We start from the raw sequence: 18,834 nt of genomic DNA on the forward strand, positions 1-18,834 counted from the left end.
TGTAAGAGAGGGGACGCATACTGTTTTTGACTGACTGTATAGAAAATAAGAAATATATATAAAAAAAATAACAACAAGGCAGCTTTATATTCAGCAGGATTTGGACCATTTACACCAGTGTCACATTAAAAAAAAAAAATTTTTTGTAGGGAGTATACTGTGATCCCCCCACCTGATTCTCACCTGTCCCAGAGCGTTACCCCATAAGCACCACCACACTCACTAATGCATACAGTATGCATCGACATGTAATTGAGAGCATTATGAAAGATTAAGTGTTATCAACATGTCAATTTATTATAAGAAACAAAAGACTTTAACAGCCAATGACATTTCCAGCTGGGGAGACTCAACTGATTTTCTACAGTTTAGTGTTAATCATCATCTAACTCCACGGTTGTCAAACTGGGGTACGCGTACCCCGAGGGGTACGTGGACTGATTTCAGGGGGTACGAGAAAGAATATCTAAGTCATGCCTTTTCAAACGTTTTCTCTGTCCCACGGTGGTAACTTCTTAGGCGATCCTTAAAAATATTTTGGTTTGCCGTAACAAAAAGGATTGGCAGGTCGGACTAGCCATATATATATATATATATTTTCAAGATTCAAAATGTAAAAAAAAGTACAATTTTTGTAATGGTGATTACGTAGCTATTGATTTAAACAAATAGTATGCGGGACTTCACTGACAGAATTTCGTGCCAAGTTAAAGAGGTGTCGAGAAAAAAAAAAGATTTTGATAATAATAAAAAAATAATAATAATTATATTTATATATTAAATAACAATTAGAAAACCTGTATAAACTGAACACCAAAGAATATTAACTATTGAGCGGTGGGGACGCGTTCATAAGGGTGGCGCTGCCAATAACGCATAAGCTGCCACAAAGAACTGGGAAAAGTAATGATAGATTATTAATATGTCAAATATATCAAGGAGACATTTCAATTGTTTATTAATAGACAAGTGTTTTCTGTGTAAAAGATGAAGTTGACTATGCTGACTCGCGATCTTCGCAGCAGTGAGCACGCCAGAGATAAATATGATTAGCCTAAGCAGAGAGCAGTCTGTTTTCTTTCGTTTTGAATTCTTTTGTTAAACATGTTTAAGTACACATTTCATGCTTTCTTTATGTATATCTCTCAGGTCTGTATGGCAAGTAGCTTATACGCTGAGTTTCGGTTCAAGAGACGATCTCCAGTTCACGCGCTGGCGACTCTGTGTCCTGATTTATTGCCTGCTATATTTTCTTGTTATTTGTTAAGACAAAATTAATACAAAACGAAATTCACTTTAAAGAAAGGTTTTCTACAAAAACAAACTCAATGAAGTGGTCAAAATCATGTCTGCCCACTCCATTTGTCTTTCGATATTTTCGGGATTATCATGCTTTTCACCTTTCATATAATAAACATAAAATAAAATAAATATATATAATTTTATTTAAACATGAATATGAAATTAAATCGTTTTTTTAAAGACTGGGCTACAACGCACAGTAGGCTAAAGTAGCATATAGGCTACAGAGAAATTTAATGTAGGAGCGTATTGATTACCGGTGAGAGCTACGATTTTTTAGTTCAATCATCGAATATTATTTTGCTTGATATTCCAATTTTTAATATTTGGTGTTTTATGTGTGAGATCTCTGTGAAAGTTTTAAAGCAGTTGTGTAGTGCCTCTTTCAGTGTGCTCACGTCCGTAGCATTGTTTGTTCCTCATAACTGCGAACACGAAAAATAAAATAAAATGAATATATTATGTTCTGCGGAGAGCCAACCCTTCTTCATCCGGTGGGTATATTACTTTAGGTTTGCCAGTGTAATTCATAGAATTACTACTAAAACATATTTTACCACCTAAAAGTTAAAGATTTTTTGTGTCAAATCCGGACCATAACGCAAGTGTTACCTCTTCTCATATTAAATATAAAACGCTGCTTTATTAAGTGAGTATGGTATATAAACAGACGTTTCAATATATTAAACGCATTTTCTGATGAACGCATTTTTCTCCCCGAGTGTCGCGATTTCGTTTTCATTTTGATTACAGATTACTGATTACAGCTCTGCGTCATATTCAATTAAGTTTATTTGCCAAACAGGACAGATAAAAACAATCAAAACAAACAAACAACAAACAGTAAGAAAAAAGCAAATACAATAATTAAAATACATACAGACATTTCAGCCAATGCACTCTCAGTCTGGATGTGTAACGTTACCTGTAGCAACTCACTAAGGCATCATAATAAACGTTGCTATGACGACAAATATTATTTGTCGCGCGGCGCGCAAATAAAAAAAAAAATCCTGTCAGAAATCATCCCAGTTACGTCTATTTGACAAAACAAAAAAACAATTTCAATCGATGGATAAATGGTTGAAACGGGTTCAGGCCATACCCAGAACGACAACAGAAACTTCACAGGAGTCACCTGCTGTCGGGACAAGCTTTTCAGGTCAAGACACTATCATTGCTAATCCTAACTCTGACGAAAGGCCTGATGCTAGCCAAACCATTAACATGGACAGTGATGGAGACGGGGAGACACAGACTCTTCCATCAAGACAACAAGGCGATGGTAGGGAGGCACACTCAAAGATAAGAAGATATAACGAAGATTATATAACTCTGGGCTTTACATACACAGGCAATTCAAATTTCCCTCAGCCACAGTGTGTCATATGTGCGCAGGTCCTGTCTAATAACTCGTTGAAGCCTTCACTCTTAAAAAGACATTTAGAAACGAAACATGGCAATTTGAAAAATAAGCCACGGGAGTTTTTTGTGCGACAATTGAGACTGCTTTCTAACAACAAGAAATGTCTGATCGCGCCAGATGCTGTAAATAAGGCAGGAGTAGAAGCGTCTTACATGGTCAGTTACAGAGTGGCTAAGGCAGGCAAGCCTCATAATATTGTGGAGGAGCTGATTGTCCCTGCTGCCATGGACATGGCTGAGAAAATGTTGGGGGAAAAGGCTAAACATACTTTGCAGAAAATGCCTTCATCGGACAATACCGTGTCCCGACGGATCAGTGACATGTCAGCAGACGTTTTGAGACAGTTACTATGTCGCATACAAGCCAGTGAATTCTATGCATTACAGCTAGATGAGTCAACAGATGTAGCAGGCCTGGCTCAGTTGTTGGTGTACGTCAGGTACATATATGGAGGGTCAATCCATGAGGACATCCTCTTTTGCAAATCGTTACCGACGAGGACAACGGGGCAGGACATTTTTGGACTCATAGACAGTTTCATACGATCACACGGAATAACCTGGACTAAATGTGTTGGAATATGCACAGATGGTGCCAAAGCAATGACGGGGAGGCACAGCGGAGTGGTCACCCGTGTACAAGCAGTGGCTCCAGATGCCACTTGGGTCCACTGTAGCATACATAGGGAAGCGCTTGCCGCCAAAGGAATGTCAGACAGCCTGGCACAGGTGTTGGACGACACAGTAAAGATGGTTAACTTCGTCAAATCAAGACCCCTAAACTCGCGCATTTTTTCCACCTTATGCAGTGAGATGGGCAGTGACCATTTGACGCTTTTGCTCCACACTGAAGTGCGATGGTTATCCAGAGGGAAAGTTTTGGCACGCTTTTTTGAACTGAAAGACGAGCTGAAACTGTTTTTCATCGACAATCCTTTTCGCTTGTCAGATAGGTTGCATGATGATGAGTGGCTCACAAGACTGGCCTATTTGGGAGATATCTTTGGCCGTCTAAATGAGCTCAATCTCGGGCTGCAAGGTCGCTCTGTGACAATATTCAATGTGCGAGACAAGGTAGAGGCCACGATTAAAAAGCTGAACTTCTGGTCTGACTGTGTCAAAGACAACGACATTGGCGCATTCCCATCACTGCAGGATTTCCTGTGTGAAAACGAGCTACGGCTTGCCGACATTGTCAGATGTGACATACGGAAACACCTTGGCGACTTGGCAGCGCAATTACGCAAATACTTCCCCGAAACAGAAGACCACGACACATGGATTCGTAATCCTTTTTCGTCACCCAGCACATGCCAGCTTCCTATGCTGGAGAGAGAGAGCCTCATTGAAATATCCACGAACGGGTCGGTCAGAATCGAGTTCGGTCAGAAGACACTGACAGACTTCTGGATTAGTTTGCGGGCAGAGTATCCGGACCTGGCAAACCGAGCGATTAAGACGTTGATGCCTTTTGCTACAACATATTTATGCGAGACTGGATTCTCAGCTTTGGTCTGCCTTAAGACCAAGTATAGGTACAGACTGTTTGTGGAAAACGACCTAAGACTGAAACTGTCCCCAATTCGGCCTAACATCGCTGCATTGTGTAAGAACATCCAGGCACATCCCTCACATTAAACTGGTGATGTGGATGGAGAGGTGGTAGGCCTATTCTGTGTGGTTTACTACAATTTAATTTACTGTTTACTATTTAGTTTACTATTGTTAATGTGTTCTCATTTTTATTATTATTTTACAGCAGAAAAGTTAAGAAAATATAGAATGTTATCAAATGTGAAAAGCAATACTTATCAGTATGTGAAAAGTTAACAATAACTTAAATGAGATGTTGGACATGTGTTGTAGGCCTATTGTGTGTGAGATTGGGTGCATATTTTTTTAAAATCATTATATTCAGCACATTTGTATCATATGTTGACTTTTGATGAGATTTGTATAATTTGTTTATGATTCTATTCACTATTCTCGACAAAATTGATAAAAATAAATATCAATAAAAAATTAAAAAACTTGTTGTTAACAATTGGTGGTGTTGGGGGTACTCCGGAAGATCTAGAATGTCTCAGGGGGTACATGCCTGTTCAAAGTTTGGGAACCACTGATCTAACTCAACCAGTCAAGAGCTACATTTAGCCTTAGATGTTATATGAATATGGTCTATGAAGCATAGGTTTTATTAGCTGACAATAATAATAAATAAATAAACATTATAGGCCAAATACAAATGTACTTTTAGAAATTGTTTTTGAAAAATATGGTGTTATTGTTTTGGCAAGCTTAAATTAAAACATCTATGAAAATTGTGTGATATTCCTTTAAAAATAATGTTTTAGTAGATATTTATTTAAATATTTTGGTGGTGATGGCGCAGTGGATAAGACGCATGCCATTGGTCGGAGGGACCTGGGTTCGAATCCACTGGTTGACACCAATGTGTCCCTGAGCAAGACACTTAACCTCTAGTTGCTCCAGAGGCGTGCAACCTCTGACAAATATAGCAATTGTAAGTCGCTTTTGCGTCAGCTAAATGAATAAGTGTAAATGTAAATATAATTTACTGTGCGATTTCTTACATCATTTCTTTGAGTTAGACTGAACTTTTATTTTGGTGGGTTGTAGACAGAGTTTCTGTGTTTTTTTTTTATAAACTATTATTATTAGCTATTAGGCCTACTTGAAGTATGTTTACATTTCTCTGTTTAAAGCTATACAGAGATTTTATTTTTTATTTTTTACAGAGATTTTTATCTCAGACATTGCGGTTTCTGTCTGAGTATATGATATGAATGAATGACGATAGTTTTATCAGATGAAATGGTGAAATCCTCACTACTCTCATAGCGCGCTGGCGTGTACATGTGTAGCCTACATCATGTGTCATTATAGTGAAGAGCTGAAATCACCACACGTACTGCAGTGTGTGTGTGTGTGTGTGTGTGTGTAGTAGAGCACACACTGAGCGCTCATTCCCAGAGACGTGTAGAACAACAACTTTAATATTCAGGTTCGCTACCACTGAACACAAGAGATGTGGATATAAATACAAAAATGCTTTTATTTCACAATAATTAGTTAAAATGTAAAAAACTGTTGACCAAACAAAGAAAAGAAATAAAGAAAAACAAGAAACTTTCCATCTGAGGCTTACCAGTAGGGCAGCTATCTGAACAGTGAGTATCCTAAGACACACCACTCACCCAAATATGCCCCGCACAAACGCTCACACCACACACACTCTAAGTGAGGGAGACACAGACATCAATGGCAAAAACACTCTGTGAGAGAAACACCACCACCACAGAAACACCACTTCCCTCACTGGGGGCCTTCAGCTCCTGAAAAAAAAGAGAAAGTAAAAAAAAACACAATTAGTTCAACTCACATTCAATCCAACAACTTGCATTAGAACAAGTTCAAACCAAGAGGGGGAACAACAATGGACAATTTTCTGGCCACAGGGGTCAGACAGAGAGATGTAAATACTCAACTAAGTTCATGCCAAAAGCTCATGAGCCTAGACATGCCACGGAGCAGCAAGAGGTTACAGAGAAGAACAAAACCAGAAAGAAGAAATAAAGCAAACAACACTAGTGAAAACAGCAGGCTTCAAATTAAATCAAATGAAATACATAAAAAACAAGTTTACAAAGAACAACACTGCTGGTGGCAATATAACAACCGGTGGAGCTAAGCAGGCACCGTTAACGGTACATCGCGCTTTAAATGACGGCTCAGACTAACCACCATTCACACAAAACACCAGCATGAGAGTCAAAAACAGAAACAAAGCAATAATCAAATACAAAACGATCACAGTCATAAAAATAGCAGCAGAACAAAAGGTGGAGTCTTAACGCTGTCTAAGGAGCATTTGCCCTGCTGCCTCCTTTTGGTGAATGATTGAAATGATGGCTTGAACTTTGTGGAACAAATTCCATAGCAGAGGATCTAAGAGAGGATTTGTACTCTGACCTTTTCAGATATGAATTCATTCCATCAGAATGTGAACTGGAGCTTTGCACATCAGAACCTCTGTACTTAAGCACCCTAACCTTCGCTGTGTGAGCAGCAATTTGACTTTGCAGTTCAAACACCTCCTTCTTTTGTCTAATTTGTTCCTCCTGTACCTCCAGTGCTTTTCTTTTAGGGTAGCCCTAGCAAGAAGAGCGGCTCTTTCAGCCTCTGCTTTAAGATATGCAGAGGATGTTGATGACCTTAAAGACCTATGATTTCGATTTCAAACCATTTATTTTGTTTTGACATTTCCTCCTTTGGTAACAAAGATTTCAATGATTCATGCAACTCTGTCGTTTCCACACTCAATTTTAAAAAGCTATCATATGTAATCTGTACCTCGGACACATTGGTTTTTGAAAGCATCCATTGCTCAACTTCCTTTCTTAGTCTAAACAGTTTTTTATCCTTAATTCCAAATTCCAAAACAATCCTACCGTTATTCTCCAGCGTTGCTTTAGCCCACTTTCATTTCTTCTGCCCTCCAGCATCCAATGAAGCGCAGTTTTTCAACTTATTGTAGTGGCGATCGTACCACAAAATGTTTTAAATAAAAATAAAATAAAATAAAAACACTTGAGGGAATTTGAAGTCCTCCTCAACGCGTAATGGTGCAAGAAACCCCACACACCTCACCAATGGCTCTGACCACCTGTCATTATCGAGGCATCCCCATATTCTCCTGGGATCCACGATAGTCCTCAACCCAGAAATGTGACCAGTAATGTGCCAATTATGGCATTACGTCTCCTGAGTTTCCTTTGTCTCCGCTGGTCCCGTCCAGCCCTCCTTCGTCTCCAGAGTGCCTCCCAGAGCTGACTCCTGAAAAGCACCTGCAAGAGCGCCTTCCATTGCCTGCACCTCATAAACGCCTCAAGTGCCCACTCCTCCTGAGCAACCCTCAGATTTCCTAGTTCTCCCCCCAAAAATGTGTGGGTGGGGGGTGGGGGGATTGTCTAATAATGTTAGTTTGGTTGAAACAGATCAAAGAACTTCTTGTCTGGAAATATTCCAGCAACAGATGGTCCTGGCTCCCATGACCATTTAACACATAAATTAAAAAGCTGATAAACACAAACAGACAGATTTACACTGATGTTCCCCCGGCTTGACAACTCACAGGATCGCCCCCAGCGTGACTTTCTTAACCCTTGTGCGGTCTTCGGTCATTTCTGACCGGAATATTTTACGTTTTGAAATGTTAAAAATCACAGCTTCATCGGAATGATATGAAATGCGGTGACTTTCATGGCATTTGGGGTGTGAACATACAAAAAAATTGAGGGCATGATTCGAACAGTCTAAGTGGGCGTAAAAAAAATAGTAACACTCATGGTCTTCGGTCAAAAATGACCGTCCATAGGAAATGAATGGGAAATAGACAAAAATACAACAATTCAGAGAATATTTGTGTACACAATCTACAAATCGATCACAAAACTGAAAAAAAAGTGCACAGCAGTGAAGGGATAACACTATAAAACATCAAGAGTGTGATATTGACACATCCAATCACACACAGATGCACACACACACAAACACACACACACACACATACTTACACATAGACACCTATGAACTACTGTGTCTGTAACACAGAGCAAAGTTTTGAGAATGTGAAATCCATTCAATAATTCAGTCATAATGCAGAGAAAATCTAACAGCAGTGAAGGTATGACACTCTAAATAATCACATACACACACACGCGCGCACACACGCACACACCTATGACCTGCTGTCTGTAAAACAGCGATGAGAAGCAAGCGCTGCCTCTTGGGTTTGTCAGTGCACTTAGAAACTCAGACTTGGTCCTTTGCACCATTCTGAGGATTCTTATTTTTTATTTTTTTGCAGGAGCTCTGTGCCACTGAACAATATGTTCAGGTTTGATTGCAATCATAATGCAAAAACTTTAATGCAAATAATGCATGAAATCATTATTTATAACAGAAGAAATATAAAAAAATATACAAAAAGTACTCTTTAGAATGTATTAATATATATTCAAGTCCACTACTTAATATGAGTAAGCAATTATGTCTAAAAACAATAAGGGAATTCACAAGCCTCTCTATAGATTCCTATACTGGTAATAAGTGGTTGCACCATGCACTTACATGTTTTTCTTTCTTTGCTCTCACCAGGTGGCGCTAAAAAATCTTCAAAAAAATGTATTTGAAAGGCCTAGTCTCTGGTTTAATCTGAAATACAACATTAATTCGAAAATAATTTAGAAAAATTAGAAAAAAAAAATTATGTACTATTTTCTATGAGAAAAATTGTTCATAATTATTGCATAAATATGAATTAATACCTTAAAATTTTCTCAAAATACAAAAGAAAAAAGAAAAAATATTATTGAATAAAAATATATTCCACTGATTTTACTGGGGGGCAAAAAAGTTACATTTTAGGTGTCCGGTCACTTATGACCGTGAAGACCCTGAGTGTGACTCCCAAATGAGGGCCGCACAACTGTCCCCCCACTTTTCCCCCTCCTCCTGCAGACATTCCAAGAAAATGCATGTCTTGTTTTTACAGACAAAGAAAACTCTAACTTGGGATTTCTAAAAGACAATAATTTATTTTCCTTGCTATTTGAACAATACATTCACAAATAATGTGTTTTGTGCCTTTTTGATGCTCAATGTGTTTTATGTAATCGATGGAGTTTTATCATTGATTTATAATCCTTTTCTAGTAGATAAGGTTTTTAACACATATGAAAAATGTCTGATATGTGATGTTGAATGAAAGCTTGTTTTATTTCCAAAATACTGATGCGAATGAAAAGTCTGTATTATAAACAGTGTTCGTTGTACAAGACTTCATGGAAGTTATTAACAAAATATAAAAAAGAGACTTTTGGGGGATACGTAAAGCGGTTCTTCTTAAAGAGGCAAACAGAAACAAGAAAGGGCCTGTAATACCAAATTTTAGACATTGTTCAAATAAGTACAAGCTAGAAAAAGAAGGAATGAATAAAGAGAAATGTTTTTTGTTTTTTTTATGATGACGCCATTACGCGTTGAAATCCTCCTCAACGCGTAATGGTGCAAGAAATCAGGACTTGATTAACACTATTATTTTATGCAGAGTAGAATTACTTACAAACACTGCTGCTTGCATCACTGATGTAAATTGAGCTCATACGTATAAAAGCAACATCAAACATGATGCTAATAGCTGAACATGACAAAAATCCATCATGAACATCCACACCTGCACGCATGCATGGTTGAAAAACTATATGTCCCTCCATGATTGTAATTACTGGTTGACCTTTGACTTCCTCATATAGCCTCCACAACTACTGTAATGCCCTGCCTAGCCCCCTGGTGTGCAGGTGGAAGAACGACACCCCCATGCAACATTACCACCAAAAAAAACAAACACATAACATATATCAAAACAGTGGCTATTTCGCATATTAGAAATAGGTAATAGAAGTTTTCAGCACAAAATATCCACTCTTCTTCTCACATATGTGAGGAGATTAAATGCAAAATATGGCTCAGTCAAAATAGTGAAACAAGAACAACATCTATTTCTCTTATAGACAGGGAGGAAATAATTGAATTATTTCTTACCTGTCTGTTTGTTAAACTAATAACAGTTAGAATGGTCCCATTCACGTCACCACCAAAAGTTTTCTCAGTCTTCCTGAAGTGCCTTCACTTCAAATCCTTACTGTCGTACACTGAGTGTATATAGGATACAATAAGGGTGGTACAGTCCTTTCAACCAATAGGATATAGATTACATGTGTTGAGTATAAGCCAAAACAACAGGTTAGCTGAGGTAAGCATGTGATCAGCAAATACTGGACATATAAGGAATAATATTGGCAGACTTTGTGAAATTCAACTCAACATTCAGTAAATGACAAACTAAACCCAGTAACCTTGGTCTACAGAGTTCTTCCACCGATTAAACTCAGGTATCATCTGCGCATGCGCGTATACACGAGGTAAAGAGATATAGGACTAGAGAATAGAGAGAGAGAGAGAACACAGATGGGAGGAGGGAGAGAAAACAAGGGGAAAGAAAGGGAGGGTAGGAGTAAGAGAGAAGATAAAATCAACTGTGGAACTGTGGAAAGGAGCGAGTAGAAAGGAAGGAAGAATTGCAGAGGGGCAAACTCACATGAAGGTTTGAAATATGTTGAAGGTTTGGATTTTTATTTCTAATGAAACTTTCTTGTCAGCTGAACCCATTTGAGCTAAAATCCTGCAGGTAAATGAATATAATATTTATATCTAAAAGTGTTTTAATTTGAATGTTTTTATTTTAAAGTTATTTTAATTTTACATGTTAATGATGAGGTTAACAAAAAGCTCATTATTTCAGGAAACCCATGTTTAAAGAGCAAACCTTTAAAGAAATAAATAATTAAATATTAAAATATTAATATAATTAAATAATAATAATTATTTCATCATTCTGTCTATTGACCCTTCAAGTTGTTCCTCTTTTCACAGCATTTATTTCTCCTTCTTATGTTAGTTTGTAAAAAATACAATTGTTAATTTCTAAATTAGTGGGCTAAATGTTGAAATTATCATTACTTAAGATTAATAAATTCTGTAGAAGCCATCATTAGTTAGCCAGTTTTAAGTAATCAGATGAAAGCCTTTTCATTCAACTGTAGATCATTTTTTGATTAATCTGAATAACTGATTATAATGCTATCTCAACAAATATGAATTAAATTTAAATTAAATTAAATTTATGCATTTAGCAGACGCTTTTATCCAAAGCGACTTACAGTGCATTCAGGCTATCAATTTTTACCTATCATGTGTTCCCGGGGAATCGAACCCCCAAACGTGATAACGCAATGCTCTACCACTTGAGCTACAGGAACACAAATATGATAAAACAGTACTCCCCTACGCTAATGAAATAGCAAATTATTAGCATAAATACCAGCATAAAATATACCAACAAATTATAGCGATAATTATTAACATATAAAAACATGCATCAATTCACCTTTTTGGGATATGTGAGGAATTTAGTGTCGTTATTTATTCATCACTTTTCCCAGTAGTTTCTTTATAAACTGCAATAGTTTAGTTAAGACAAATAATAATAACAGTATTATTCCAATTCTGATTTTTATGCATGTGTTTGTATGAGAAATGTGTATTTGGATTATAAATGAATGAAGAGATGAGCCAAAAAGAGCCAAAAAGTGGAGTGTTTTATTAATGGTACCTACTAGACAGCTGTGAGATGAGAAGTACCAAAGAACACAGAAATCACAACTACACATGTATCTAAGACACTGAATAAATTACACATTACACTTAAATAAGAAAAATGCACACAGAAATAAAGCAAGACTTATCTCCCTTTTTCTTTTTTTAGGACTGGCGCTAACAGTTGACCACGAAAGCATTGTAACCGCGTTGCACATGTGCCAGAGTCTCGTGAAAAACAATGTTTGTTAACAGAAGCAAAAGGAAGCAAAGTTTTCCTACTTTAGCGAAGCAGAACCATGGGAGGCACTTTTTATTATGAATGTGCTTTATTTGATAAATTTATTTTGATTTCTTTTGGACTGATGCACTCAGACTGGATTCATCTGAAAGAAGAAAGTCATAAAAACCTAGAAAGCCTTGAGAGGGAATAATTCATGGGCTAATATTCATTTTTGGGTGAACTAACCTTATTATTGCAACATAATTTTACAATTTCAAAAAATATTTTTTATGAGAGAATCACTTTTTTGTGTTGAAATTTCCTTTTTTTTTTTTGGAGTGTGATTATTAGATCTTAAAATAAACAGCAGCGGAATATCATTGTTTGAGCACTGTTGTTAATTTAAATATTAAAATGTACCAAATAAGTGGGCTCCCTGAAGTTTACAGTATTGCTTAGGAGAGATTGTTTCTTGCAAACTGACATAAAGGCCTTTAGTAAAAATATTTGCCAGCATTAGACACCATGGAGTAAAAAACACTGAACTATCTGGACCAGCAGATGTTTTTCTGAATACATCAGTGCAAACTCAGTAGTTAATCAAGTCAGATGTCCACGAGCTGATCGTCAGTGGTTTCTCTATAAGTCTTGAAGAAGACAGCTACACACTGTGCAATTTTTTCCCCAATTATTTTGTGCAGATGCTGTGCTGTAAAGAAAATAGAAAACTGACTTTAGTGAGGGCCAACATGACAAAGTAGAATATGTTTTATGAAAAACTGATGTGACACATAAAAGACCCGAAGAAACTCAGGAGCTTCATACCTGGAGACAGCAGGGGTTTCTCTAGCTTTTTCAGCATCAGGTAATGCTTCACGATCCTGACAGTCAACACACAAAACACAGTTACAAGATGCAAAACAAATCAGATACTGTATAAAAGTGCTGAAGACAAAGCTTGATTAATACATTTCAGGCATATACTGTACATTTAAACCAGACCCTTTTAACATTATTTCAAACAACAAAACAAGCAAATAATTTATTAATTATCATTTTTAGATGCATCACATTATTCTTAAACTGGTTTATAAACAGACAATCATTCTGCTCCTGGTTTGAGTTTTACAGTAAACTTGGATTAACTTTCATCATCTTTCTCCAAACATGAACATCATAATCAAACACTGACTTATGAATAAACTCATAAAACTCATAAACTCATCCAAGTTATTTGTTTTTTTAACACTTGGGGAATCACTCTTAGAAATAAAATATATGAGTACTAGAATAATGAACATTTAATTGTTGGTGAATGCAGTCCCAGATCATTTCCATCCATAAGAGAATAAACATAAGCAATACTTGCCCTCCAGTGTTTCTTCAACAAGAGGAAACCGATCACAGTCAACACTGGAAGAATCAGTAAAACACACAGCCACAGCCACAGGTGTCCAGAGGAGTCAGGAGGTTTTGGGGAGGAGGTCTGTGGTGACGCTTTGGTGGAGGACAATACTGGTTCTGTCACACACAACAAATGGACACTTAAATTATTATGCTATTATATTATCATAAATGTAGACAGTGGGAAAAACAAACAAAAAGCAGCCATCTTGACAGGCCTAACTGACCAATCAACTGCTACCATCTGCTAGGGGTGGGCGATATGATCAAAATCTTATATTTCGATAATGATATATATCTTAATATAAAATTAAGTCAATACTAAAACTACACCTTCATCAAGAGTGAAGTTCTGTAGAATCGGCTGTAGATTGAGGGTTGCATTATACCGATCCAAGCTACTGCAGTTCAGCAGGTTCAGGACCAAATCTCCTGTTCGATTGAACCATCCCTCTGTATCTGGGTCGTCACTGCAGTTCCAGTTTATACAGTTGAACTGTGCGACCAATTCATTTGTGCCACATCTCACCACCATCAAATGATCATCCGCTTTCAGTTTAGACCGCTCGAAGATCTTCTTGGAGCAGATCTTTCCCTCGCTGACCCTCTCACCACCAGTCAAGATGAACATCAGCCCTGTAAAACAAATAAACAAACAAATCTGTTAATTTCATTAGCACTGACTTGAGCTAAATAATGACCTTTTGTCTTTCAGAGCTACTTTACAGCAGAATCTGAAGTATTTCAATAATTGATTTCCTGTTAATCTCTGTCAAACTGCTGTGATAGTATCTATTGTCTAAAGCACCTTAGAAATAAAGAGAGTACCTACTAAAAGTAGTTTGAGTCAATGGGATCATTTTTGGGTCTTAATAGATACATGATTTTGAGTAAGAAACTGATTTGTCACCACACTGACACAATGACACTCACATCTCAAATTTGGAAATAAGTTTAACCCAGGGTTCAGGAATGTACAGTGTGAAAAGTCAGTTTATGAACAATGTACTAGGGCTGGGCGAGAATATGATGTTATTGATTAACTAGAATGTGTAGTTAACATCAGTTTGCTTGAATGAAAAGCGGTTTTATATATAGCTTGATAAAGATGGATCTCAGATCAGAAGATTATAATGACGGCAATCTGGCCCAACCAAAACTACACTGGCTAATGGAAAGATGCCCCTAAAATACAAAAGAACATTGAGCTGAATTTACACCTGAAAAGAGACTACAAACAGCAGAATACCAGAGCTGTGTAAAAGATCACAAGTTAACCCATCTGTGCTTGGACTTTTGATCAAGTATACAAAAAACCAGGGGCGTAGCCATCTTTTCAGAAGTGAGGGGGACAGAAACTAATATATATAGTTTATTGAATAAAGGTGTGTGGGGGGGGGGGGGGGAGTCACTATGAATTAAAGTTGTCATGTGTGCATATGGTTCTGATTTATACACAACTTTTATGGTTCATTGTATACTTATTCTAGTGTATGTTTTGCATACACACCACACACAAAATTTTTTTTAAGCTTTCAGTGCATACACAAATACAACAACAGCAAGGCATATAATACAAAAATAAAAATAAATGAGCATAAATGAATAAGTACAGTATAAAACAAAATAGCCAAAGCCTCAAGCATCACAATGAAATCGGTAATAAATCTGATTTTTAAAAAAAGAAGAAAAAAAAGGAATTTTCGAGTTGTAAAACCCCTCTTCTTAAAACTATTTTCAAGTTTAGGATTTAGGACGGTATTTTGAACCATTTGACTTGCCGTACATGCAGTCTCGCTTCTTGTGCTCGCTAGTTCTGATCGTACTCGGCAACTGAACTGAGATGATGACATCACTGAATTCAAAGATGAACTGCCTTTAACTGTCATTTTGCATTATTGACGCACTTTTTTCCTAATTAATTTTGTTCAGTTGCTTTGACGCAATCCTTTTTGTTAAAAGCGCTATATAAATAAAGGTGACTTGACTATGTTTGCGTAAAGGGAAACAGACATTTCTAGGGGAACTGCTGCTGCACCGGCCGTATTCTAACCTTCAATGCTTAACTTAGTTTGCAGGCTACTAAAGTAGCCAGTGCAGTGTAGTTCGACTTTAAGCTGCTACTTAGTGCTAGATACATTTTTCCTCGGACGCCAGGCCACCCCCTAGAATCGCCACTGCACATAGACATCAGTTCTCAGATATGCGCAATGCGTTATTAATCTGAAGCAGAATCATAAATAATAGTTTAATAATCGAAAGAAAACGAAATAATTACTTTCATTACAATTTCAGATAGCCTATACATACATGCAACTTATTTAGATACAACAAATAATATAACAACAAAATATAATATTAATCAAACTTCACAATAATGCTAAAACAATGCAATCGATTTGGGCAGCTGGCTTGAGTCACTGCACGTTTATGTCACACGCAACTCTATTAACTCCAAAATCTTTTTACGCACACCACAAGGAAATAATCTCTGACTATTTAAGCAATTTGTTTATTGAACAGTTCTCCACATCCATTACGCAAAAAAACACACGCACAGTATAAAGCTTTCTGTCTCCATCTCCAACCTTTTTACACAAACCACAAGGAAATAATCTCAGACTATTTAAGCAATTTGTTTATTGAACAGTTCTCCACAACCCTTACACAAAGAACACACGAACGAAATAATACTCTCCATCTCCATCCCCACCACCTTACAAAAATACTATAGTGTACTACTTACAATTGCTTCGCTAGTCAAAGCTGCTCCCACACTTGTTGCCAAAAAAATAAATGTTACAATCGCGGCAGCACAATGCTCTTACCTGAGCTACATGCAGGCAGGGTGCCCTGGTTACAGGTGTCCAAATGTCGAGGTGCGCTGTATTATATAAAGATGGATGTATTCTGCATGGAACGAGCGGGAAACCTCGTTACTCGGCGACCAAACCTGCCTGCCTGACGTTGACAACGTAACTTCCGAACCTGTGTTGATTAGGCCTCAAAATATGAAATTAAAATCCAAAATGTATACGTAATAGCCTACGTGTGTCAAAATCATTTTCTAAAATATTCATAAGGAATTTATAAATTGTGCAAAATATTTTAATAGGCCTACATTTTTTTTATCTCCCTCTCGTCACTAGGGGGTGCTGCAGCACCCCACTTCCCGCGGCCATGACTGCGTCTCTCTCTCATTCATCTCAACTCCAACAATGAACTGTTACAATTATACACTTATATTCACATAGCAATAAGAGCATTAAACAGATGCGCATACTATATAAATACTTTAATCAGGATAGAACCGTATATTAAAAGCTAACATAAGCAGTAGGATTTACAAATAACGGCGTATCTAAAACTATGATACAATAACAAACAAAAAAACACGCCTACTATTAAAAGCCGTGCTTGCACGAATATTCTGCAAGATCCCCTTCACTAATGTTTTCTGCGTCTCAATCGGACTCAAACTGATAAGTAATATAAACTTTTTAAACCCCACTTAACCCCAAACTCACTTACCTTGAACTACGAGCAGTAAAAATATCATTTCTAGAAAATACTGAAGTTAGTCTTGTCTGCGTTCTGCTGAAAACGTGCATCTACTATTCTACCATAAACTGATGAGTGCCACTCGGTCATTTAACCATCCCCACGGACTGAACTTCCTCAACAACTGAGGAATCTATGGAATCTGTCAGGTTCAGGGGCGTAGCAAGCTTTTCAAAAGTGTGGGGGATGGATGTGGAGAAAAAAAAACGCAAAATCAGAAAAGGAGAGAAAAAAAAACGCTGGGGGGTGAAAACTTTTGGAATTTGAAGATCAAGGTAAATTGTACTTAATTTGTGTACCGGGAAACATACAAGTATCTTCTTTTGCTTACGAAGGGCAGAACTAAATGGAAAACAATTATATTTCAACAAAATAAGAAAAATTTGGCCATATTCATCGTGTTCAATGCTTAATGCATCTTGTTTCCTTCTGGAGCATCAGTGAATGTTTGAATCTTTTTAAATAGTTTTGTTTGAGTCCCTCAAATGTCCTCAGTGTGATAAGATGCATCTCAAAATCATACAGTCACTGCTGGAAAGGGTTCAAATATGCAAAGATGCTGGAAAACTGAAGAATCTGCAGGAGCTTAAAGATTTTTCTGAAGAATGCTGCTCAGTTTAACTGTTCAGAACAAACAAGGGACTCATGCACAACCATCACAAAACAGAAAGACAGTCGAGGATCATCAGGTAACAGAACACAGTATTAAGAACCAAGGGTTCCCAAACTTTTGAGTGGGGTTATTTTAATAATTTCAGCAATTCTTTTGTCTTGTGGACTAAATGTTAATATCTTTTATGCACAATATCTTACTCAGGACAGTACTAAATAAAAAATAACATGCATTTAGTATGATCTCTCTTATTTTTTGAAAATTACTCATATTTTCACAGATTCTGCAAGGGGTGCCCAAACTTTCGATCCCCACTGTAAAAACATAAAAACTATCATATTGTATTATTTGTCTGATGATGTTCAATTATCAATCAATTCATCCATAACCAAGAGAATTACTAGATGATTTTCATTATCATTATTATTACTATCATCATTATCATAGATTTTCTCCTTTATCATAGACCTTTCAGTGTCCCACATCAAAAACAATTAAATGTTGGGTTTAATTTAAAATATTATGTCACCAGGTTCAACACAATTTGTTTAACTAATCTCAACAAACAATAATTTAGTTCATTGTACATGAAAATTGTGATTACTGATGACAAAGATAAATTACTGATTCCACTTCAGAAACGCCGCCCCCTGCAATAAGGATTTTGTAAGACTTTAACACCCAGTCAGTAAACTAGAGTGCAGTCGCCCAATACAATTCAACACCAACATTTCTACTTAATTAAGGTTCATCAAATAGACCACAAACACACGTTTGAAATGCAATGTTACATTTCTAACAACTTATTTGTGTGATTTGTTCTAAATTACATTAGAACAGGTTCATTAACTCAACTGTGATCTGTTATTACTCAGGTACCTATCTAATGGTGCTACACTTCTGCAAGAGGGTGACAGAACAACAATTACCCATAATACACTGCAAAATCCTCAGCCAATGAGATTTAAGTCTGTATTGGTTTTATTAATCTGTTACTTTTATGCAACAGTTATGTTGGCTGAACAAATCATTTTTAAGCTGACAATACACACTTTTTTGTTGAATG

At 36.8% G+C, this 18,834-nt stretch overlaps 1 protein-coding gene across 1 annotated transcript; it reads right to left on the reverse strand.

The window, feature by feature from the left end:
• Positions 1 to 11,951: 11,951 nt before the first annotated feature.
• LOC127944377 (uncharacterized) lies at positions 11,952 to 17,320 on the reverse strand. Its single transcript, XM_052540261.1, has 5 exons — positions 17,126 to 17,320; positions 13,928 to 14,230; positions 13,560 to 13,711; positions 13,016 to 13,071; positions 11,952 to 12,899 (listed from the first exon to the last, which is right to left on the reverse strand). Exons 1-5 carry the CDS (start codon positions 17,151 to 17,153, stop codon positions 12,830 to 12,832), a joined length of 609 nt encoding a protein of 202 aa, XP_052396221.1. The 5' UTR covers positions 17,154 to 17,320; the 3' UTR covers positions 11,952 to 12,829.
• Between the last annotated feature and the right edge of the window lie 1,514 nt (positions 17,321 to 18,834).

Source organism: Carassius gibelio, chromosome A23, assembly GCF_023724105.1.
Source record: "Carassius gibelio isolate Cgi1373 ecotype wild population from Czech Republic chromosome A23, carGib1.2-hapl.c, whole genome shotgun sequence".
NCBI classification, from domain to species: domain Eukaryota; kingdom Metazoa; phylum Chordata; class Actinopteri; order Cypriniformes; family Cyprinidae; genus Carassius; species Carassius gibelio.